Source organism: Carcharhinus amblyrhynchos, chromosome 6 (assembly GCF_965287045.1).
Source record: "Carcharhinus amblyrhynchos chromosome 6, sCarAmb.v2.hapA, whole genome shotgun sequence".
Classification (NCBI taxonomy): domain Eukaryota; kingdom Metazoa; phylum Chordata; class Chondrichthyes; order Carcharhiniformes; family Carcharhinidae; genus Carcharhinus; species Carcharhinus amblyrhynchos.
Genome location: NC_137329.1, coordinates 10,424,203 through 10,447,812, shown reverse-complemented (window position 1 = coordinate 10,447,812; position 23,610 = coordinate 10,424,203). Strand labels below are relative to the sequence as shown.

The 23,610-nt window shown below is 43.2% G+C and overlaps 1 protein-coding gene across 5 annotated transcripts in view; it reads left to right on the top strand.

Moving 5' to 3' along the window:
- luzp2 (leucine zipper protein 2) overlaps window positions 1–23,610 on the top strand; it is a 337,695-nt gene that overhangs the window by 156,944 nt on the left and 157,141 nt on the right. For all 5 annotated transcript variants that reach the window (XR_013886774.1, XM_080189886.1, XM_080189885.1 and 2 more), the window contains exons 2-3: window positions 4,268–4,385; window positions 16,571–16,641. Coding sequence is in view for 4 of the 5 variants with exons in the window: in XM_080189886.1 (XP_080046012.1) it covers window positions 4,268–4,385; window positions 16,571–16,641 (189 nt within the window). In the remaining variant the exon portion in view is untranslated. The remainder of the gene's footprint in view (window positions 1–4,267; window positions 4,386–16,570; window positions 16,642–23,610) is intronic.

Sequence of the window (23,610 nt, the reverse complement as noted above, 5' to 3'; positions counted from 1 at the left end):
TCAAAACTGAACCTTCACCTTGTGGTGTGTGAGGAGAGAAATTGGAAAAATAGAAAGAGTTCACAACCTCCTCTAACATACCTTCAACGAGTCTACATTTGTCTTCCTGATTCCAAGGGGAAAGGAGGTCAACCTGTCATTTTCAATGTATGCTCTTCAGGCACAAAGCATACATGTAACAGGAAACACAGTTATTCCTCAGGAGAACACCGCCTCACTGAATAGGTTTTCCCTGATATTCCGAGCCGTGTCAATAGGGCTTGGTACTGCTGTTAATCACACTGAAGAAAAAGCTTTCAGAGCAGATCAAGTGAAAATAAAGGTAGCTGTACCCAGGGAAATCCACCACTTTTACACAGAAGGTACCAGCTCTGAGATAGAGGTTACTTGTTGAGGGCCCAGTGTATCACTGTGATATACAATGTGTCTTTACACCTTGCTACGAAAATCTCTTCCAACAAATAAAATGACTTGTACCATTTGTTTCTTTTACACACTTTCTCTTGATTCCTGATAATATAAAGTGTATGGGACCATAACTTCCAAGCTACCGGGCAGCGTAGTGAGAAGGTATCCCAAAAACGTGCTGGGGAGCCATCGCTGCCCAACTAACCCATATGTTCCCACGTAAGGTTTGCATAGCATTTGTCCAAAAGCCTTTGGGGTGACACTGTGGTTAGCACTGCTGCCTCACAGTGCCAGGGACTCAGGTTCAATTCCGGCCTCGGGTCACTGTCTGTGTGGAGTTTGCACATTCTCCCCGTATTTGCGTGGATTCCCCCGAGAGCTCCCATTTCGTCCCACAGGCCAAAGGTATGCAGATTAGGTCGATTGGCCACGGTAGATTGACCTTGGTGTCTGGGGGATTAGCAGGGTAAGTATGTGGAGTTACAGAAATAGGGCCTGGATGACATTGTGGTCAGTGAAGACTTGATGGGCCAAATGGCCTCCTTCTGCACTGTAGGGATTCTATGATTCTAAGTGCTAACTTTGCTTGGGCAATTACCTGTATTGGGAACCATTCAGAAATGTGATTTAAATCGCAAATATCAGGTGGTTCTGATTGTGTTACAGCAATAATTATTCAAAAGAGGTAAGAAGAGTTAAACCACTTTGAGCTTCTGGGTAGATATTGTACAAACCCACAGCAACCCCTTCGGGAATCCCCTGACTCCTGGGCTCTCCTTCCCCAGTATAAGTACCATCGAGAACAGTGGTTACTGGGAGCATTGCGCTCATCTGGGGGCTGGGACCACTGTGGGACTCCCCCTTGGAAAAGGCCATGGGAGAGGAGGGGAAGGGAGACTAGGTAAGGACAAAGAGGGTGGCTCTTAATATCTAGGTCCCTCAATATCTGATTGCAAAGAATTCCTCTGGTGGACTACCAAACCCACATTATATACATAATGTGAGTGACCTTTTGAGGACATGAGAAAGCCACGCGCCCACCATTTAATCCTTCGGCTGTCACCGACTTGAGGTTAGCTCTGGGATAATGGATGTCAGGCGGCTCATTAACACATCAAAAGATGCGTTGTAGAATAAAATATTACAATCAAGTGTAATAGCAAACCCAATAATGCATCACTTCTGTGAATGAGTAAAAGTAAGTTCTGTAACTTTGTAATACAGTGGATGATAAATCATAATGAATTTGGTTGTATGTTTTCAATAAAAAAGATTATTGCAGGTAGTTACAAAGAAAAGACTTGCATTTCAATTGCCACTTTCATATCCATAGGATATCCTGAAGAGCTTTATAACCAATGAAGTAATTTTGACATGTAGTCATTGTTGTAATGAGGACAAGGTACAACCAATTTATACACAGCAAACCCCCACAAACTTAATAATTGGTGACCAGATAACTTGTTTTAGTTGAGGGATAAATATTAGCCAGGCAAAGTCCTATGCCCCTTTCTTTAAGATATTACGATGGGATCATTGAGGTCCACTTCAGCAGCTAGCAGCCTTCAGTGCCAGTAGCACCAATGGGAGTGATGGCCACTCTTCTTCAGATTGCAACCAGACAGGAGTAGCAGTGATACACCAGGCCCTGGAGCAGGTGCATTAGGTCAGAGTCGCCAATGCCAGTCAGGCAGGTACTAGTGATGGGGGGGGTTGGCGGGGAAGTGGAGGCTACTGAGAACAAAATATAAGTTTCCATGGGAACTGCCTCAGGATGCCCAATTAGGAAGTCCCTGATTCCTTTGACTGTCAAGGAGGATTCTGTTAAAGTACCAGATGCGGCAGGAGGAGACCCATAGGTGGTAACTGACTGATCACCTAGGGGCCGCAATTGGCCTCTGAGTGGGAAAGTTGTCTACCATCTTCTCTGCCACTGATAAAATGCCAGCGATGGCAGCAAGGCAGTAAAGACAACCCCTCACCTTTCAACCTTATTCTCAACACCTGCTCCACCTCCTAGCATGCTCCCTGAAGACCCTATAAAGTTCAGGCCAACATCTCAGTTCTGCACCAAGTGGCAACGTGGAACTTGTATTCAAATGGGAGCAGGCCTCGAACCTGCAACCCTGAAGTAGGAGTATTTCTAGCTGGCCCACAGCTCAGAATGAACCAATGTCGTAAAGCTATTCATCAGCATATTGACATTCAAAGATTTGCAATGAAGTTTGAACAAGCAAAAAATAAATGTGCATAATTAACTCACAGAGTGTAAGTTTTAGCTTGTGTTAATAGCCTTGATGTTAATGCCTTCAGTCACTGAGGTAAGTGTGCAGGTGCAGCAGGCGGTAAAGTAATGGTATCTTCATTGCAAGAGGTTTTGAGTACAGGAACAGGGATGTGCTGTTGCAATTATACAGGGCTTTGGTGAGGTCTCAGCTGGAGTATTGTGTGCAGCTTTGGTCTCCTTTTCTGATGAAGGCTGTTCTTGCTCTCGAGGGAGTGTGGCGAAGGTTTACCAGGCTGATTCCAGGGATGGTGGGAGTGATGTATGAGGAGGGATTGACTAGGTTAGGATTGTTTTCACTGGAGTTCAAATGAATAAGGGGGGGATCTCATTGAGACTTATAACATTCTAACAGGACTTGATTTAATGTTGGCAAGTGCGAGGTGGTCCACTTTGGTAGGAATAATGGTAGGAAGGATTATTACTTACGTGGCGAAAAGCTGCAGCAGGCGACAGTGCAGAGGGACCTCGGGGTCCTTGTGCATGAGTCGCAAAAACCCAGCTTGCAGGTGCAGCAGGTGGTCAGGAAGGCGAATGGGATGCTGGCCTTCATAGCGAGGGGGATTGAATATAAAAGTAGGGAGGTCTTGCTGCGGCTGTATAGGGCATTGGTGAGGCCGCAGCTGGAGTACTGTGTGCAGTTTTGGGCGCCGTACTTACGCAAGGATATTTTGGCCTTGGAGGGAGTGCAGAGGAGGTTTACTAGGCTGATGCCGGAGTTGAAGGGGTTGAGCTATGAGGAGAGGCTGAATAAACTAGGCTTGTACTCGTTAGAGTTTAGAAGAATGAGGGGAGATCTCATTGAGACGTATAAGATGATGAATGGGATGGATAGGATAGAGGTGGAGAGACTCCTCCCGCTCAGAAAAGATAGTAGGACTAGGGGGCACAGCCTCAAGATAAAGGGGGGGCAGTTTAGAACAGAGTTGAGAAGGAACTTCTTCACTCAAAGGGTGGTGAATCTCTGGAGTTCTCTGCCCGTTGAAGTGGTGGAGGCTACCTCGCTAAATATTTTTAAGACGCGGGTTGATGGGTCTTTGATAAGAGAGGGGATTAAGGGTTATGGGGAGAGGGCGGGAATGTGGAACTGAGCCACGACAGATCAGCCATGATCTTATTGAATGGCGGGGCAGGCTCGAAGGGCTAGATGGCCTACTCCTGCTCCTTTTTCTTATGTTCTTATGATAGGGTAGATGCAGGGAAGATATTCCCGATGGTGGGAGAGTCCAGAACCAGGGGTCTGAGAATTCGGGTAAACCATTTAGGATGGAGGTGAGGAGATATTTCTTCACCCAAAGAGTGGTGAGCTTGTGGAACTCATTACCACGGGAAGTAGTTGATGCCAAAACATTGAATGTATCCAAGAGGCGGCTGGATATAGCACTTGGGACGAATGGGATCAAAGGTTATGGGGAGAAAGCAGGATTAGGCTATTGAGTTGGACAATCAGCCATGATTGTGATGAATGGTAGAGTAGGCTTGAAGGGCCAAATGGCCTCCTCCTGCTCCTATCTTCTATGTTTCTATGTCAGTCAGTTACTCACCATTAGTTTCTTCAAATCTTTTCTTTTTCAGACGTGGTTATGAAGAACTGGAAAAAAAGTTGAAACTGATTTCCACAGAGAAAAGTAGCCTCCTGCAACAGCTCTCCAAGTCAGCAACAGAGCTGCAAGGAATGAAAGGAAATCTTCAGGTTAGGCAACTGCCCTCAAACACTCTCCCAAGTTACAGCGCTCTCCAAGTAACAACATTTTAAATCTATAGGCCTGGGCTCCTGGCTTGGAAATATGCTGGCACACCGCATAAATAACAATGAACAGCGAGCGACCTGGGTAAAATTAACATTACTGTGGGGAAAGCAATAATGAATAAAATTATCCATACCATCTTTCTGTGTCAGTAATATTCAGTCCATTTGTACACTAGGATTTGAGGCAATACTGTTTAATGATTGAACCAAATACAGAGGGTGGTGGTAGAGGGTTGTTTTTTAGACTGTAGGCCTATCACCAAAGGTGTGTTGCAGGAAACTGGAAGATTTGAATGATAAGGAGAAAAATCATAGAATCCTACAGTGCAGAAAGAGGCCATCTGGCCTTACTCCCGTAACACCACGCACTTACCTGAGCTAGTCCCCCTGACACTAAGTGGCAATTTAGCATGGCCAATCCACCTAACCCGCGTATCTTTGCAGTGCGGGAAGAATGTGGAGCACCCAGAGGAAACCCACGCAGACACAGGGAGAATGTGCAAACTCCGCACAGACAGTGGCCCGAGCCAGGAATTGAGCCCGGGTCCCTGGCGCTGAGACAGCAGTGCTAACCATTGTGCTGTCCCGAGGCTGGAAAGGCTACGACTTCTTTCCCTGGAGCGTAGGAGGATGAAGGGGTAACTTTATGGAGGTTTATAAAATCATGTGGGGCATAGATAAAGTAAATAGCCAAGGTCTTTTCCCCAGGGCAGGGGGAGTCCAAAATTGGAGGACATAGATTTAAGATGAGAGGGGAAAGACTTCAAAGGGACTTGAGTGGCAACTTTTTCAAGTTGCGCATATTCAATGAGCTGCCCAAGGAGGTGGTAGAGGTGGGTGCAATTACAACATTTAAAAGACATTTGGACAGGTACATGGATGGGTGGGAACGGTTTAGAGGGATATGGGCCAAATGCGGGCAATTGGAACTAGTTCATTGTTGGAAACCTGGTCAGTATTGATGAGTTGGGCTGTAGGGCCTGTATCTCTGTGACTATATAACACTATATTTGTGTTAGTGGCATACCCAAGGTGACCAATGCTGCCTAAACTTCAGACAATACAAGACTCACAAAGCCAGTGTCTTTGTACTAAAGATATAACTTTTTTTAACCAGCAGCTGTCAGGAAACCATCAAAGGGTCAGGGCAGCTCTGAGATGGAGTAGCCCGATCTCACCAATAAAATCTGATATAGACAATTCAAAATAGATAAATTATAGCTTTTATCGATAACTCACTTCTTTCATTAGCTTAAAAATTAATCATCTTCAATATACACAAATCAACAGTAATAGCTGTCATAAATCTTAGCCAACTGCATCTTATCCTCTGGCATAATGGCATTTTATTAGTCCGTAGAATTTGGAAGCTAACTCCTGTCTTTGCTGACCCCAATTCCTGTGTTGCCTAATAACCTCTGACACCAGGCCAAAGTTCAAATGAATGTTCCCATGGCTTCCCTTAAAGGTCACTGCCAAATCAGATTAACACACGACTCCACATCTGGGCATGCATCTATCTCATCTGGACAGTGAATAAGCTCCATTCATGAAATGTGATTAAGTGTCCAAGATGTTCTTTCCACCAAAACTTTACTGATAAATCTTGCATACCCTCAAGTCTTTCTCTTGGAATATGATGAACATTGGTGCGGAAAAGTAAAGGACCTCTTCCTGAAGAGATTCAAATTTGCCCCAAGCTTTGTCATAGAAATCATAGAAACTCTACAATACAGAAAGAGGTCATTCAGCCCATCAAGTCTGCACTGACCACAATCCCACGCAGGCCCTACCCCCATATCCCTACATATTTTACCCACTAATCCCTCTAACCTACACATCTCAGGACTCTAAGGGGCTATTTAGCATGGCCAATCAACCTAACCCGCACATCTTTGGATTATGGGAGGAAACCAGAGCACCCAGAGGAAACCTACGCAGACACGAGGAGAATGTGCAAACAGACAGTGACCCAAGCCGGGAATCAAACCCAGGTCCCTGGAGCTGTGAAGCAGCAGTGTTAACTACTGTGCAACTGTGCCACCCATGTTTTTGTTGCGGCCAATCTGACTAACTCAGGTGATTGTACAACAACGGCTAAGATGGGTAATATTACAATGTTGTAAATACCAAACAATGGCAGTTCCCTCTCTGGGTTTTTGCATGTCTCATTGCATTTTGTGGTTAAAGTGTGGGTCGGATGTACTTGCACCATCTTTAACCATGGCCCCAATAAATCCATTCATCTCAAACTCAGAAAACCATTCCCTCCCATGTTCACACCCTTGCTGACGGATGTTGACTGATCAGTTCTGCGTTGCATAAGTAATTTGCTACTCTGAACACAAGTCCATCTGGGAATCGCAGAACTGCTCAAGCTCCCTTCAATTAGGATCCGCGAGAGTGAAAAATAGAATTAGGTCTGGCCCAGGCAGAATTGAAATCCCAGTTCCAGTGTTTAACCTGATTTACTGCGTCACCCTTATGTTCTCCACAAGAATCACACTGATGCTTGAGCTCTTCACTGTGAGAATTTTTCATTGGCTTTGCCGAGTTTGAATTTACTTCCCTGCAGCTAACAGAGGCAGAAATAATCACCAAAAAGGCACAAAGAGTGTAAGTCAAATTGCTGCCGCAATAACATTCTTCCGAAATGAATGACACAAAAAAAATCTAAAAGCACTCAGAGATACATCTTTGTCACGTTGTTTACCAGTGGAGGCAAGCAAGCCTGTTTTAAATTAGTCACCGAGTAAATCTTTGTTTGTCTTGTTTGAACCGACGTTGCAGAAATTGAATTTTGTGTCGCAAACTGGACCAAATCATTAGAATCCCTACAGTGCAGAAAGACGCCATCTGGCCCTTCCAGCCCGAACCAACAACAGTCCCACTCAGTCCCCATCCTCATAACCCCTCCTATTTAGTCTGCTGATCACTAAGCGGGCAATTTAGCATTTCCAATCCATCTAACCCGCACATCTTTGGAGTGTGGGAGGATACCGGAGCACCCAGAAGAAACCCACGCAGGCACGGGGAGAATGTGCACACACCACACATGATGTGGAGATGCCAGCGTTGGACTGAGGTGGGCACCGTAAGAAGTCTCACAACACCAGGTTAAAGTCCAACAAGTTTATTTGGCATCACGAGCTTTCAGAGCAGCTGCTCCTTCCCCTGATGAAGGGAGCAATAGTCCGAAAGCTTGTGATACCAAATAAACCTTTAACCTGGTGTTGTGAAGCTTCTTACTGTGCAAACTCCCACAGTGACCCAAGGCTAGAATTAAATCCAAATCCCTGGCGCTATGAGGCAGCAGTGCTAACCACTGTACCACCGTACAACCCTACATGAAAATAAAAATGACCAATTAAGAACAAAAAACAGCCCCCCAAACTTGTGCTGATCATCAATTATCTAATTTATTTCTGCTTCTAGTGGCGCGATGGCTTTTATGTAGCCCCGCAGATGTGTTCTGAAAGAATGTCATTATATTTCATATCTGTCATCTATATTTCCCTATAACTCCATATTAGCTTTCTTCCTAATATCTCTCACACTGATTTTCTATCAGATCTTATTGGGTTAATCTAATTCAAATCAAATCTATAATCTGAACGCTGTTCTGCGTAAGTGAATCCTGACAGAATACAGTTTAAAAATAAATCCAAAATTACTATAGAGCCATGCATTGTGATGATTACAATAAGAAAAACATTTCAGCTTCTCACACAATTTTGTTGAAAACCTGACAGCTTCTGAACCGTGCGCTAGTTGTCGATGCACAGATCAGTCAGTGACTTGTATGAGAAAGAGATACAATGTAAACTGTCAATCACCAGAAGCCGATTTGCTCAATGCTGTTGTTGGATCTATAGATTTTCATGAGGTTTCTGCCTTTTTCATATTAATTGAGCATTAAACTCACCACACAAAGTTAAGCCCGGCAATTAAGAGTGTAAGCACACTTTTAACAATGTGATAATTATGAAAGACTACCAAATAATTCTACTTAAACACATTTGCCCAAAAACTGAATAATTGGAAATGTAGAGTCTCATTCCAGCAGGATAGTATTTGACTTAAGAAACTTTAAATTATTGTAATTGTTTCTCAATCGTATTATGGTATCGGTGAGCAGAAACATTGTTTAGTCCAATGTACGCTAAGATGTCCTGATGTTTCAATCCAGAGTCTCACTTTCCATCTTTTCTCCGAACCCCCTCCCCCAATCCTCCTTCAGGGCACCTGCCACATTCCTCAGGCAGTCCCTTAATAAGGGTGGCACGATGGCACAGTGGTTAGCACTGCTGCCTCACAGTGCCAGGGACTCAGGTTGGATTCCGGCCTTGGATGACCATCTGTGGGAACAGTGCGCGTTCCCCCGCTGACTGCATGGGTTTTCTCTGGGTGCTCAGGTTTCCTCCCACAGTCCAAAGATGTGCAGATTAGCTGGATTGGTCGTGGTAAATTGTCCCTTAGGTTAGGGAAATTAGCGGGATAAATATATGGGAATAATTGGCAAGTGTAGAGTCTCATTCCAACAGGATAATATCTGACTTAAGAAACTTTAAATTATTTTAATTAAAGGGCTGGGATAAGAGGCTCTTTTGGAGAGTTGGTGCAGACTCAATGGGCCGAGTGGCCTCCTTCTGCACTGTAGGAAATCTATGAATCTGTACCCCTGTTCTGCCATCCTTAAGGGCCACTTTTAGCACCTTTCTCAGCCTTTATCATCATCATTTTCATTGTCCAATTACAGCCACCCTCCCCACCCTCAGAGTATAAATCTTGTCTGATTTCCTTTGGTCTCAGCTCTGACGAAGGGTCATCCAGACTCAAAACTTTGGCTCTATTCTCTCCCGACAGATGCTGTCAGACCTGCTGAGATTTTCCAGCATTTATTGTTTTTGGCCCAGATGTCCTGTCGACCTTGCCACGGGCAGGGATGCACCTCATCAAAATCTGTGCTTACACCTTGCAGAGAAAAAAAAAATTTGGTGTCACCTTGCAAGTTTTAGCTCTGCACGTAAAAACTAGATATTAGAAATCCACCCGATACACAGCCCCGCTTTGAACAAAATCAACAGTGAAAATAAACGGCACCCGTAAAGCTTAGGTTTGAGCTAATTCATCACAAATAACATACTGAAAGCAGAATAAAACATTATCTTTCCTTTGTAGCCGCTTTTAAACTGTGAGGCATACAATTCAACGTGAAGTATCAAAGGAGTTCCACGCAAAAGACTACTGTTGAAAATCCCTTAAAAAGCGATTTCAGTCAAAATAAATCATTTTAAAAAAATGAATGAATAATTTATTATTAAACATGTTGGTTCTTTGACTTGTTCTTTCTCGTGTTGCTAAGTGTTGTTGATCTTGCTTATGCGCATAAGTGGTGAAGGTAAATTCAGTATTATTTTTACAAAAGAATAATTTTTTTTGATGCAATGCTTCATTTGGATAAACTCACTGAATCATAGAATCCCTACAGTGCAGAAAGAGGCCATTTGGCCCATTGAGTCTGCACCAACCACAATCCCACCCAGGCCCTGTCCCTGTAACCCCAAATATTTATCCTATTAATCTCCATAACATTCCCCTAACACTAAGGAGCAATTTTAGCATGGCCAAACAACCTAACCCACACGCCTTGGACTGTGGGAGGAAACTGGAGCACCTGGAGGAAACCCATGCAGACATAGGGAGAACGTGCAAACTCCACACAGGCAGTGACCCTGAGGTTGGACTTGAACCCGGGCCCCTGGTGCTGTGAGGCAAGAGTGCCAACCACTGTGCCACTGTACTGCCCTGATAATGATTACATTTTATAGGGATTTTTATTGGAGTGTGATTTCAATAGTTACATGTTTATCAATTTGGCATTTCAATTTTTATTTGTGTCCATCTGTAAGCCATGGGTTTTTAATTATCCAGTTGATCAGGGGAGGTGATGGCACAGTGGTATTGTTGCCTGACTAGTAACCAGAGACCCAGGGTAATTCTCTGTGAACCCAGGTTCAAATCCCACCAGTAAACCATCTGGAATTGAAACTCTTCTGATTATCATGGAACCATTGTCGATTGTGGCAAAAAGCCCATCAGGTTCACTAATGTCCTTTAGGGAAGAAAAACTGCCATCCTTGCCTGGCATACATGTGACCCTCAGCAATGTGGTTGACTCTTAAATGCCTTCTGGAAAGGCCCAATAAGCCACTCACTACAAAGTAAACACACAGACATGAAACTGGATGGACCAGTCAGCATTAATGTGTGGGTTACGTTGATTGTCCATGCTAAATTACCCCTTAGTGTCAGAAGGTTAGTAGCTGCTGGTATTTAGCTGGTAGTAGGAATGCCCTGCCTGCAGCAGTTGTGGACTCACCAACTTTAAGGGCGTTCAAATGGTCAGTGGATAGGCATATGGATAATATTGGAATAGTTTAGGTTAGAGGGTCACTAGATTGGTTCCACTGGTCGGCGCAACATCGAGGGCCGAAGGACCTGTACTGCGCTGTAATGTTCTATGTTCCATGTAGTAGGAAGCGGTGAATTTTCCTTTTTAACAGGCTCCCCAGGTCTGTTGGCAGGCCTATGGTTCTCCTCCTCCTTTCGCTTGTCTGCACTGTTGCCCCATTCATTTGCCTCAACCCATTCCCCCTCCCTCACTCCTTGTGTAAAACTTTGCTAAAATCCATATAAATGATATCAACTGTGCTTCCCTCATTCGATCAAAAAGTTCTATCAAGTTTGTTAGACATGACCTTCCTCTGACATACCATGCTGACAATCCCTAATCAATCCATGCTTTTCCAAATGTAGATTAATTATCTCCTTCAGAACTTCCTCCAATAGTTTCTCTATCACTGATGTGAAACTCACTGGTCTGTAATTCCCTGGTTCATCTTTACCACCCTTCTTGAAAAGCGGAACCACATTAGCTACCCATTTGGGGTGGCACAGTGGTTAGCACTGCTGCCTCACAGTGCCAGGACCCGGACTCGATTGCCGGCTTGGGTCATTGTCTGTGTGGAGTTTGTACATTCTCCCCATGTCAGCGGGTACTCTGGTTTCCTTCCACAGTCCAAAGGTGTGCAGATTAGGTGGATTAGCCATGATAATGTTAGTTACCTTTAGTGTTAGGATGACTAGCTAGGGTAAATGCAAGGGGTTTTGGGCATAGAGTCTGGATGGGATTGTGTTTAGTGCAGATTTGGTGGGCTGAATGGCCTCCTTCTGTACTGTAGGATTCCATGATTATACGATCCTCCAATCCTCGGGTACTTACCTGTAAACAAAGAGAAATGAAAAATTTGTGTCAGAGCACCTGCAATTTCCTTCCTCGCTCTCCACAGCAGCCTGGTATGCAATTCATCCAGGCCTGGGGATTAGCCGATTTTTAAGCCCCTCAGAGCCTCCAATACCTCCTTATTTCCTGCGTCAAACTGCTCAAGACCCCTCAGTCCCTTTTCCTGAATTCTGTACCTGTGTCCTTCTCCTGAGTGAAGACCATGAGAAGTATTCATTTAACATCCTTCCAATGTTCTGAGGTTTCACACACAGATTACCCCTTTGGTCTCTAATGGGCCTTGTTCTTTCCCTGGTTAATCTCTTCCCCTTACTGTATTTATAGAATATCTTAGGATCCTCCCTAATCTTGTTTGCAAGTCTTTTCTCTTGCCCTCTTTTTTGCTTTTCTAATTGCTTTCTTAAGTTCCCGCTTGCATTTCTTATGTTCCTCTGGGGCCACATTTGAACTGCTCCCTTTAGACTTGCTAAAAGCCTTTCTCCTCTTCCTTTTCCAGTCTTGATTTTTTTTTATTAATTCATTCGTGGGAAATAGATGTCACTGTTGGCCAGCATTTATTGCCCATCCCTAGATTCCTGAAGGCAGTTGAGAGTAAATCACATTGCAGTGGCTCCGGAATCACATGTAGGCCAGACCAGGTAAGGACGGCAGATTTCCTTCCTTAGACGACATGAGCAAACCAGATAGATTTTTCCGACAATTGCAAATGGTTTCATGGTCATCGGTAGTTTCTTAATTTCAGATCTTTTTTGTTGAATTCAAATTTCACCATCTGCCATGGTAGGATTCGAACCTGGGTCCCCAGAACATTAGCTGTGTTCCTGGATTAGTAGTCTAGCAATGAAACCAATAAGCCATTGCCTCCCCTTTTCCAAGACCTCCGAGGTTCCCTGAACTTGTTTCTCCTACATTTCCCCTTGCGGCCTTGCTTTTTATAGCACACACGAATGATTTACACTTGAATGTAGGAGGTTTGATTAAGATCTTTGCAGACATTACAATAATTGAACATGTGATTGATAATGAAAGAAGAAAGCTGTAGACTTCAAGAAGATACAAATAGATTAACAGGTGGGAGGAAAGGTGATAAGCAGAGTTCAATCTAGGGAAATAATGCATTTGGGGAGGGTGAACACAGCAAGGAAATAGATAAAAAATGGTCGGATACTCTGAAGTGTAGAGGAAGAAATTAGAGTATACAAAGATTCTTCTAGGTGGCTGGACTGGCCACATAAGGTGATCAAGAAGACAAATTGGATATTTATCTTTATTATCTGAACGTGGACATCAGAAACCTTTGACTTTTTCCACAGCTGGGATTCTCCAGTGCCACTGCATTCCCCGAACATCCTCCTTCTGCACTGTAGGGATTCTATGATTCTTTCTGTGAAATAGTTCTAAGGTTTGTGATGTTGCAGCACAGTTTGTGAGATGCTATTTTTAATGATTGTGGAAATCGATGACTGGATCTTGGAGACTGTGCAGAAGCATTTAAGGAAAAAGAAACCTGAAAGGTGAGGTGGAAAATCTAGAGTTGGATTCCTTGTTAAAACAGTGGAATGCAAGGTTTGGTTTGAAAGAATAGTTGGAATACCTGGAGCTGGATTCTTACAGAAAACAGCTGATGGGAAGCATTTTTTTTGAAAGATGATCTTAAAGCCTGTGTTTTTGGGAGTGAACTTTAGATACACATGACAATCGTTCAGGGATTATGGGAAGTAATTCACAGATTGGTTGAGGGGCATCGGTCTTCTGGTTTCAGAGTGAGGTGTTATCTTTAGAAACTACATACATTTGTGAAGCTAAGGGAAGAGTAAAGGAATATTCTAACATCTCGGCTGGTGTTTTCCAGCCATTCATGCCCCTGCACCACTGCAAGCGATGATGGAGTATTTGGTGCTCAGCCAAATCTCCATTCACTGCAGCGGGATTGGAAAATCCTGCTGGCTGGAAAATTCTGGTGTACATGTCTAATTTTTTTTCTTGTTGTTAACTGATCTGCAGTCCTGTGACGCTGTTCCTCTATGTTTTCTAAAAGAAAAGTAACAGTTATGATCTTTTGACCCTCAGTTCTATTCTGGTCCAATGGTAACTAGGATTGTAACAAGCTGAAGCACTTTATGCAGTTCTGATCACCAAACTTTGGGAATGTCCGATTACACTTGAAAGGGTATAAAGGAGACTTGCAAGGATGCTGTCTGAATTGAAATTTTTTTTGTGAGGAAACATTAGGCTATTGTTGATTAATTTGGGACAAGAAGGTGGCAGAGAGATCTAATCTAAGTTTATAATATTCTGAGAGGTCCAGATAGAATGAATAAAGAAGGTCCTTTGATTGAGGCGTTCCTAACTAAGTAGCATAGATTAGGATAATAGGTTGGAGGTTTAAGTGGATTCCTTGTTAAAACAGTGGAGTGGAAGATTTGTTTTGAAAGAATAGTCGGAATACCTGGAGCTGGATTCTTACTGAAAACAGCTGATGGAAAGCATTATTTGAAAGAAGATTTTAAATTGTGTCTTTTTGGGAGTGGAGTTTCGACACGTGATAATCGTTTTGAGAAGAAATTCGCAAGTTGGTTGAGTGGGATTGGTCTTTTGGTTTCAGAGTGGATTGTTATCTTTTTAACCCAGAGCGATGTGGAACTCATTGTCAGAAAGGAGACAGAAACCCACTTAGCATTTAAAAATTATTTGGATATGTGCTTGAACTGCTGTCGCCTGTAGGGCTGTGGGCTCAGAACTGGAAGGTAGGGTTAAGTTGGATGGCACTTATTGGCTGATATTGACCCATTGGGTCAAGTGCCCTCCTTATGTATTGCAAATTTGCATGATTCTATGACCTCTATGATTCCATGGAGCATTAAGACTTCATGTGCAATGTGTACCCATGATTGTACTGCCTATATATCCAGAGTTAAGTGAGTTTATGGATATTCAATACCTTATTGTAGCCATACTCCTAATCCAGAAGAATATATGGTGGACAATCTAGACATCCCAAATAGGCCAGTGATTTGTCCAAAAGAATCGGAATCAACATAGAAAATAACTTGATTAAAATAAATGAAAATGAGACAATAAAAGGTACAATTCTAAATAGTGTGTACAGGCAGAGGAATCTTGGTGTAAAAATGCATAAATCACTAAAGGTGGCAAGACAGGTTTAGAGGGATGTTGATGAAGCATACAGCATCCTGGTTATGCAATAAGCAGGTTATGCCAAACATTGCTTTGACGTCAACTGGAGTATCGAGTCCACTTCTGGACTTTAGAAATGATATGAAGGCGTCAGGTGTTTTGAAGATTCACAAGAATGGTTTCAGAATGAGGACTGCAGTTACATTGATAGATTGGAGAAGATAAAATTTGAGGGGAGATTTGATAGATGTATTCACAATCATGAGGGACCTGGGCACACTAGGTACTTGTTTCCATTGGTACAACGATCAAGAACTAGAAGACATGGATTTTAGGTAATTGGCAAAAGGTGCAATGTCAACATGGGGAATTATCTTTTTATGCAGTGAATGGTTAGTATCTGGAATGCACTGTCTGAGAGTGTGGTGGAGACAGGTTCAATCAAGCCTTCAAGAAGAGATTAGATTATTATCTGAAAAGGAAGAATGGGCAGGCCAAGAGGAGAAGGTGGGAGAGTGGCGCTAGGTGAATTGCCCTTTCAGAGAGCCAGAAAAGATATGATAGGCCAAATGGTCTCTTTCTGTGCAGCAATTATTCTGTGATTCAATGGTGCTGTGACATTAAGTCATGTAATGCCAGTATTGAAAATAACTCATGTTCATAAACATAACTAGTGTATTGACGAAACCTTAAATCAGACCAAGGATGTCACAATGCTTAGCACTACTGCCTCACAGCTCCAGGGATCTGGGTTCAATTCCCTGCTTGGGTCACTGTTTATGTGGAGTTTGCACATTCTCCCTGTTTCTGCATGGGTTTCCTCCAGGTGCTCCGGTTCCCTCCCACAAGTAAGTAAAGTTTATTTATTAGTCACAAGTAAGGCTTACATTAACACTGCAGTGAAGTTACTGTGAAATTTGCCTAGTCGCTACATTCCGGCACCTGTTTGGCTCAATGCATCTAAGCAACATGTCTTTTGGACTGAGAGGAAATCGGAACATCTGGAGGAAACCCACGCAGACACGGGGAGAAAGTGCAAACTCCCACACAGGTAGTGACCCAAGCCAGGAGTTGAACCTGGGTCCATCCCATGGCACTGTGAGGCAATAGTGCTAACCATTGGGCCACTGTGTTGCCCCAAATATGCCAGTCCAAATATGTGCCAGCTATGTGCATTGGCTAAGCTAAATTGCCCCTTAATGTCCTGGAATGTATAGGTTAGAGGAATTAGTGGGGTAAATATGTAGGGTTATGGAGATAGGGCCTAGGTAGAATTGATGTTGGTGCAGATTCAATGGGCCAAATGGCCTCCTTCTGCATTGTAGGGATTCTATTTCTCTGAAGTCTCTATGGCAATATTTATTGTTTGATATAATGAATAGTGGTGTGTAATAATGGATTTTACAGAGGTTTTGTTCAAAGTCCTATTCTATTTTTAAAAGATTTCCCTTTTCATGTTATCTTCATCAGTATATTGTTTGCAAAAGCTTCTTGATGGTAAAATGGAACTATTTGGGCTAATGACAAGGCCACGCTGTTTTAAATCAGTGGAATAATGATGCAGTTACTCCTGCTTCTGCAACAAACATTGAGCATTTTTAACGTTGAATTGATTCTTTTGTGATGCCTCATTTGTGAGACCCTTACTGACTGTGTTATTTCCTCTTTCACAAAACCCTACCAGAGCTTGAAAAAGGATGAAGCAGATGCTAAAAATGATGTGCAGAAACTTCTGGAGATAAGCCAGAAGCAGAAGTAAGTGTCTCTTTGTTTTATCTTCTGTGATTGGAGTTACTCTGTTACTGACAGAATTGAATACTGCAGAATAAAAAGGGACATGCTGTCGAAGCTTTTGGTCTTGCACTCATCAGGACAGATTTGCAAGAATACCAATTGTAAATTGTAAATACCTATTGTTCAATACCGATTTTACAATTGGTATTCTTTCTTCCCTGATAAGTGCAAGGTGAAAACTTTAACGGGATTTCTCTTTTTTCAGTAGTACTCAACTTCAATACTATAGTCAATTATGTTGCTGTATCTATTTTAGAAGATAAAGTTACCATGTTGTGTGGACATATTGTGTGAACATGTGCTGAAACAGCATTTGAAGACAAGCTCTAAAGTGAAGAAGTATCTCTGTTAGAATTAATTAGCCACTGAAGGTTTTAATATGCATCTTAAATTACCATACAGTTCTGCTTCTCTTGACCGTGTTGACTAGATCGTATGCATTTGCCTCTCAAAATTAATTCCGGAAAGTCACTTAGTTAGCTATGTTTAATACCAATAAGGTATCAGATTTCAGATTGAATGCTAAAGGGCAGCACAATATCACAGAAGTTAGTACTGCTGCCTCACAGTGCCAGGAAGCTGTGTTCAATTCCCAGCTTGGGTGACTATGCAGAGCCTGCATGTTCTCCCCATGTCTGTGTGGGTTTCCTCTGGGTCCTCCGGTTTCCTCTCACAGTCTGAAAGACATGCTGGTTAGGTGCATTGGCCACACTAAATTCTCCTTGTGTACCCGAACAGGAGTTGGAGTGTGGCAATTCAGGGATTTTCACAGTAACTTCATTGCAGTGTTAATGTAAGCTGACTTGTCACACTAATAATAAACTCAAACTTAAAATTGACTGTGTTTTCTCTCCCCTGTCCCTCTTTCATATTATGGAAAAAACCATCAGTAGCAGCAAGAACAAAAGAAATATTAGTTCATATCAGATTGATTTTTTTGACTTATTCCCTCCTGAAATGGTATAATTTTTTTTGCAGAAAGATAGCAAACATTATAAGCTAATTAAATTCAGGGCCGAAATGTTTCAACAACTCTTGACACATGTGCCTTTAGGCCACTTATTAAGAAGTTATTGTCTTTTTGGCTTCTGGTTCCCAGTCTCAAGCTGATGGATGAAAATTGTTTGTGCATTTTAAACAACACCAGACTTCAAAACACAAAGAATTGTCAGTGACATTAAAAAGTGGTGCTTGATTGTCCACATTCATCTCCAGCTTCTGTACAATTGGATGAACACAAATATCTGAATCATATCAATGTAATATTTGGAAATTCCCTTCAGATTTCTCTGTGACAATAACTCCAGTTGTAGAATCAGGTTGTATTTTCACCCTCATAAGAGGGACTGGGAGCTGGGAATTTTACTGGCTGGATGTGCCCTCCTCGGGAGAAAGCGCCTGCAGAGGCAAGATTCCCATTTCAGGGGAGTTGGGAGGTAACTGGATTGGGCAATCCCCTTAGAAACTATTTGGAAGGAGCCACAAGTGCAGAAGTGGAAGGAGCAGAAGTGGGCTGGTTAAAAGACCAATCTCAGCGCTACGGGACTTAGTTCCAGTTAGGATAGAGGCATTAAGACTCTCTAACCCCCATCCTTCAACTCCATACATTCCCTGTGGCCTATCATGCCACTTCATGTTCCTCTACTCCACCCCTCAACTAAGCCCCTCCACCTACCTCGAATGGCCAATCACAAAACTGCGTGAAGGAGACCATTCAGCCCATCAAACCTACCGTAAGTAAGACCATGTGAATTCAATTTTAGGATGTTCCCTTATCCATGGCTCATGACACCTCTACGGGCCTGTAAACTGAGTCCTAGAAAAAGCTGATTTAACTCAAAGAAAATTGGGAATGGGGGGGTGCGTATGTGTGTTTGTATGAGGGAGTGGGCAGGGGATGTGGGGGACGGTGGGAGGCAGGGGTTAGGAAATCTCTGCAACAGAGTGTCCAGGTTGGCAATGCACAGTGCAAGATCAATGTCCCATCCTTCTCCTGTGCTGCCAACAGTTGGGGACACTAGGAATGGAACCAGGAATCCCAGAATCAGGTGCTGCTACTCATTTTTAACAGTCTATGGAGCCTTGCTGACTTCATGTAAATCCGGGCAATTATTTATGTGTGCGGTTTGGGTTTCCACCAGAAGCTGAACAGGATAAGCCCACTGGAATTTCATTCTTGTAGATTTCTCTCTTACACAGTCTAAGTATTGTACCTTGACATTTATGTAATTGATACGTCAGGCTAGAGAAAAGAGAGCAGAACTATCAATATTCTTCTGGGCCAAGTGGGGGAATTAATTGGCGCATTCCATTCCTAAGAGCAGGGCAGGAGTAGAGCAGAAGGTCCCTCGAGCCTGTTCTGCCATTGAAGATCATCACAAGTGATGTTCTGTCTCAACTGAACCTCCCTGTCTTCTCCCCATGTCTTCTAATACCCTGAAAGATCAGCCTTGAATACACTCAGCGATGGGGCAAACAAAAGTGCCAGGGATATTGAATACAAAAGACTCAACCTTTTCAGGGAAACATGTTCTCCTCACCTCAATCCTAAATGATCAGACCCTGATAGATTCTCCAGCCAGGAGAAACGTTACTTGTGTCTTTCTTGTCGGATCCCTTCTGAATGTCGTATGTTTCAAAATATCACCTCTTTTTCTTCCAAATTCCTAAGTCAATGGGACCAATTTACTCAGTGTCTCACCAGAAGACAAACCTTTCATCCCTGGAACCAATCTAGTGAACCTTCGCTACAACGACTCCATGGCAAATAAATTCTTCTTTGGTTGCAGAGACCAAAACTGCTCACAATAATTTGTTACACTCATCAAAGCTTCATTCATTTGTAGCAAGGCTTCCTTGTACTTCAGTCTTTTCATAATAATTACTAACCTGACATTTATCTTGCTAACTGCTTGCTGCACCTAAATGTTAACTTTGTGCTCCTTGCATCAGTACATCCAAACCTCTCTGAACATCAATATTCACATGTTTCACGCCTTCTGAAATATATTCCGTTTTTCTATTCTTACAACCGGTGTGAATAACCTTACGCCTCCCCAAATTACACACCATCTGCTTCCTGTTGCCCACTCAGTTAACCTGTCTATATCTCTTTGCAGCCTCACTGCATCCTCCATACAACTTGCGTTTACGCCCAGCTTTGTACCATCAGAGATCTCGGATACACATCTCTTTATCTCTGCATCTGAGTCATTTGTTCATATGTAGCTGAGGTCCCAGCACTGATCCTTAAGGTGTTCTATTGGTTAGAGCCTGACAACTTGAAAATACATTTTTATCCCTGCTCTGTGCTCCCTGTCCATTGACCCTTCTTGACTCTTTCCCATAAGTCAGAAATCCTCACAGATTTTTGGTTTTTATTGAAATGGATCATGTTTTCATTGAAACATTTGAATATTTTCTCATATTTCTCATCGGAGACATAGTTAGCATTGCTGCTTCACAGCGCAAGGGACCTGGCTTGGATCACTGTACGTGTGGAGTTTGCATATTCTCCTTGTGTCTACGTGGGTTTCCTCTGGGTGCTCTGGTTTTCTCCAACAGTCTCCGAGACATGCTGGTTAGGGGCGTTGACCCAAACAGGTGCAGGAGTGTAGTGACTAGGGGAATTTCACAGTAACTTCATTGCAGTATTAATGCAAGCCTGTTTGTGACTAATAAATAGACTTTATTTAACAATGTTTACTTACTGTCATTGTTTTCAATCTATTTACCCAATCTCCCTCTGTCAGCTTTTCCCTTATATCTAATCGGCTTTGGTTAGGTTTAAGTTTTTTGTTTTGAACTCAAAAATGTCACTCTCAAAGTTAATACAAAGTCCCATTGTGCCCCGTTACATTATGAGAATTGTAATGACCTCAACACAACCCATGAGATGAGCCTCTTGGAGTATGAGCTCCCTGATTGAGGTAATGATTGTCTGCCCAATGAGGAAGCTTCATCTGTACAGAGGAGTGTCAGGGCTACTGACACTCCAGATTCTGACTTTGTAGCTGAAGCACTGTTGGACATAGAGATAAGTTTGTAAATGAAGAGAATCTGGTGATGGGACACCACTCTGAGATGTTACTTCAACAAGTTCTTTTTTCCCAGAAGATTTTGAGATTAGTAATTTACACTGCCAATGTTAGAAGTAAAATAGTTTTGTCCCTGGTGGGTTCCATGAGACATTTATCAAGGAAGTTCCTGCAAAAGTGTTTTGCAAATTCATTCATGGGACCAGTTTTGCCATTTTTATTGGTCTAGTCTATGTGAATATTGACGTCTCCCACAATTATGACATTGCCTTTGTTTAATTATTTTAGCTTAAGGTTCTATTTGGTGGCATGACCACTTTTAGGGCGTGTATATACTGCTTCCCACTAGCATTTCTGACCCTTGCTATTTTAAGCTCTACCCCTATTGATTCTATTTCCTTATCTTCTGAGCCAAGATTCTTCCTTATGACAGTCCTTATGTCACCTGGGGCTACTTCTCTTTTATTTCTATTCTTCGTGGCTCAGTAACCCTTTTATACCCCACGAGGCTTTCTCAATAACAATTTTAAGTAGAAGGTTTTCTAAGAAAATGTCAAAAGGAGAAATCAGTGTCAGAGGAATTTTGAAATGATGAATGGCGTGGCAACGTTCTTCCAAGTGCATGAGCTGAACTGACTAGACTACGCCGGTGAGAATTTAGTCCTCAGTGTTGTCTCCTTGAAGTCAGCATCAACAAATAGGAAGCTGGAAAACCCTCCAATTGAAAGCTTAGAATTAATTTCCTTTCACAAGTGACATGGCTTAGTCAATTGGAACATGTTCAGAGAATGAATGGCATCAACCTGTTTGATGTGTGTGAAATGTTACTTGAAGGAAGAAGTCAAGTAGTATGTATTGCCTGGATTCAGAGACGCTAATGGTACATTTACATTACAAGATTAATGTCAGTGCATGGTGTAAACCTGGATTCAAGCCATTGGATGATTGGTGTAATCTCATCCTGAAGTGTATTAATCAGTGAGTTGACTGAATACATTAACTGTTCCCCTTTATCTTCAGCTTGTGGGATAATTTTCTTCATGATGTGGAGATGCCGGCGTTGGACTGGGGTAAAACAGAAAGAAATCCCACAACACCAGTTTAAAGTCCAAACAGATTTATTTGTAGCAAAAGCCACAAGCTTTCGGGACAGCCTGTCCCTTCGTCAGGTGGCTGGGAGTTCAGCCACTTGTCAAAGGGACAGACTGACGCGAAAGCTTGCGGCTTTTGCGACAAGTAAACCTGTTTGGACTTTAAACTGGTGTTGTGGGATTTCTTTCTGTAATTTTCTTCCTCACGTTTCACACAAACGCAGTTAGGCGATATCTTGTTACTCTGTCTGCAGTGCGGGGGAATTACCTGGGGCAGTGACATTACACCTCTGAAATAGATGGCAACGGAGATTTTGGGGGAGAGTGGTGGCGTTGCAAAATTATGTGGGATGGTATCTTGCTGGGCCTGTGATGCTATCACACCTGATCTTAAATTTAGGTAAGGATGCACTCGCCTTCTCAAAATTAGTAATTGACAGGCATTTCCTCTCGCTATTTAAACAATAAGCCACCAATTTATGGGTCTTTCTGCTGTTACTGTTTACGTGGTGGGGGTCATGGGAACCGCAACAGCTTTGAAAGTGTGGCACCAGGATGGCAGCTGATGTACCCGCCTCGCCCAAGGCAGCTGAGTTATCATTGCTGTGGGACTGGGGCCTTTTTATGAGACTGTAACCCTGGCAGGGGGATCACCGCACAGGTGTCTGAGAGGGGACTTGAGTTGGGTTGCATTGCAGCAGCTACTGGATGATTGCCTCACTCGGGTGGCAGTGCCCCGGTGGCACGTGCATTGTTCGTTCCTGAGGGGGAGCCTCCAGCTGAGAGGGTGGGAGCAGCAAGAACATGGATCAGGATGGCAGCAACCTCCTGGCCACTATCTGGCTCAGCCTGGTGATGGGGAATCAGAGAAGAGACCACCAGCAGACAGCAAGGTGAAGATCATAGAATCCTACAGAGCAGAAAGAGGCCATTCAAGTCTTCACCAACCACAATCCCGCCTGGGCCCTATCCCTATAACCCCATACATTTACACTGGCTAGTTCTCCTGACGCTAAGGGGTAATTTAGCATGGTCAACGCACTTAACCCACACCTCTTTGGAGTGTGGGAGGAAATTGGAGCACCAGGAGGAAACCCACACAGACACAGGGAGAATGTACAGACTCCAAGCCGGGAATCGATCCCAGGTCCCTGCTGCTGTGAAGGACAGTGCTAATTGGTGAAGGTATTGTGCAGTCGACATGTACAGATGAGTTACCTGTAAATGTTAGGGTGGCAGTGCTGCTGAAGATGGATCCTGTCTGAGAGATGGTGGCCAATCTATGTGCCACAACGACAGAGGAGGTGAACTCCGGTAGATAAATGAATCCAGTGCCTGTCAAGGTCACCGTGACACTGAATTTTTATAGCCCCTGATTAGTCAAGGGCCCAGTGGGGATGTGGGATGTTGGCCAATTTCTGAATCAAGGCAGAGACTGATGCCTGTATCAGGAGGCTATCCAGTACATCAGTCTGTGAACTGATACAGACAGATGGACAGACAAAGCCAAAGGACTCGGCACCTTCACTGGATTGTCTCAGGGGCAAGGTTTCATAGAGTGTGGCGATCTCATAAGAACATAAGAAATAGGAGCAGGAGTAGGAGTAGGCCATCTAGCCCTTCGAGCCTGCCCCGCCATTCAATAAGATCATGGCTGATCTGAGGTGGATCAGTTCCACTTTCCCGCTTTCTCCCCATAACCCTTAATTCCCCTGTCTGTCAGAAACCTATCCACCCGTGACTTAAAGGCCAGTCACAGGCCAGTCAGTGATGAAGCATCCAGGAATGTTTGGATTTGGATA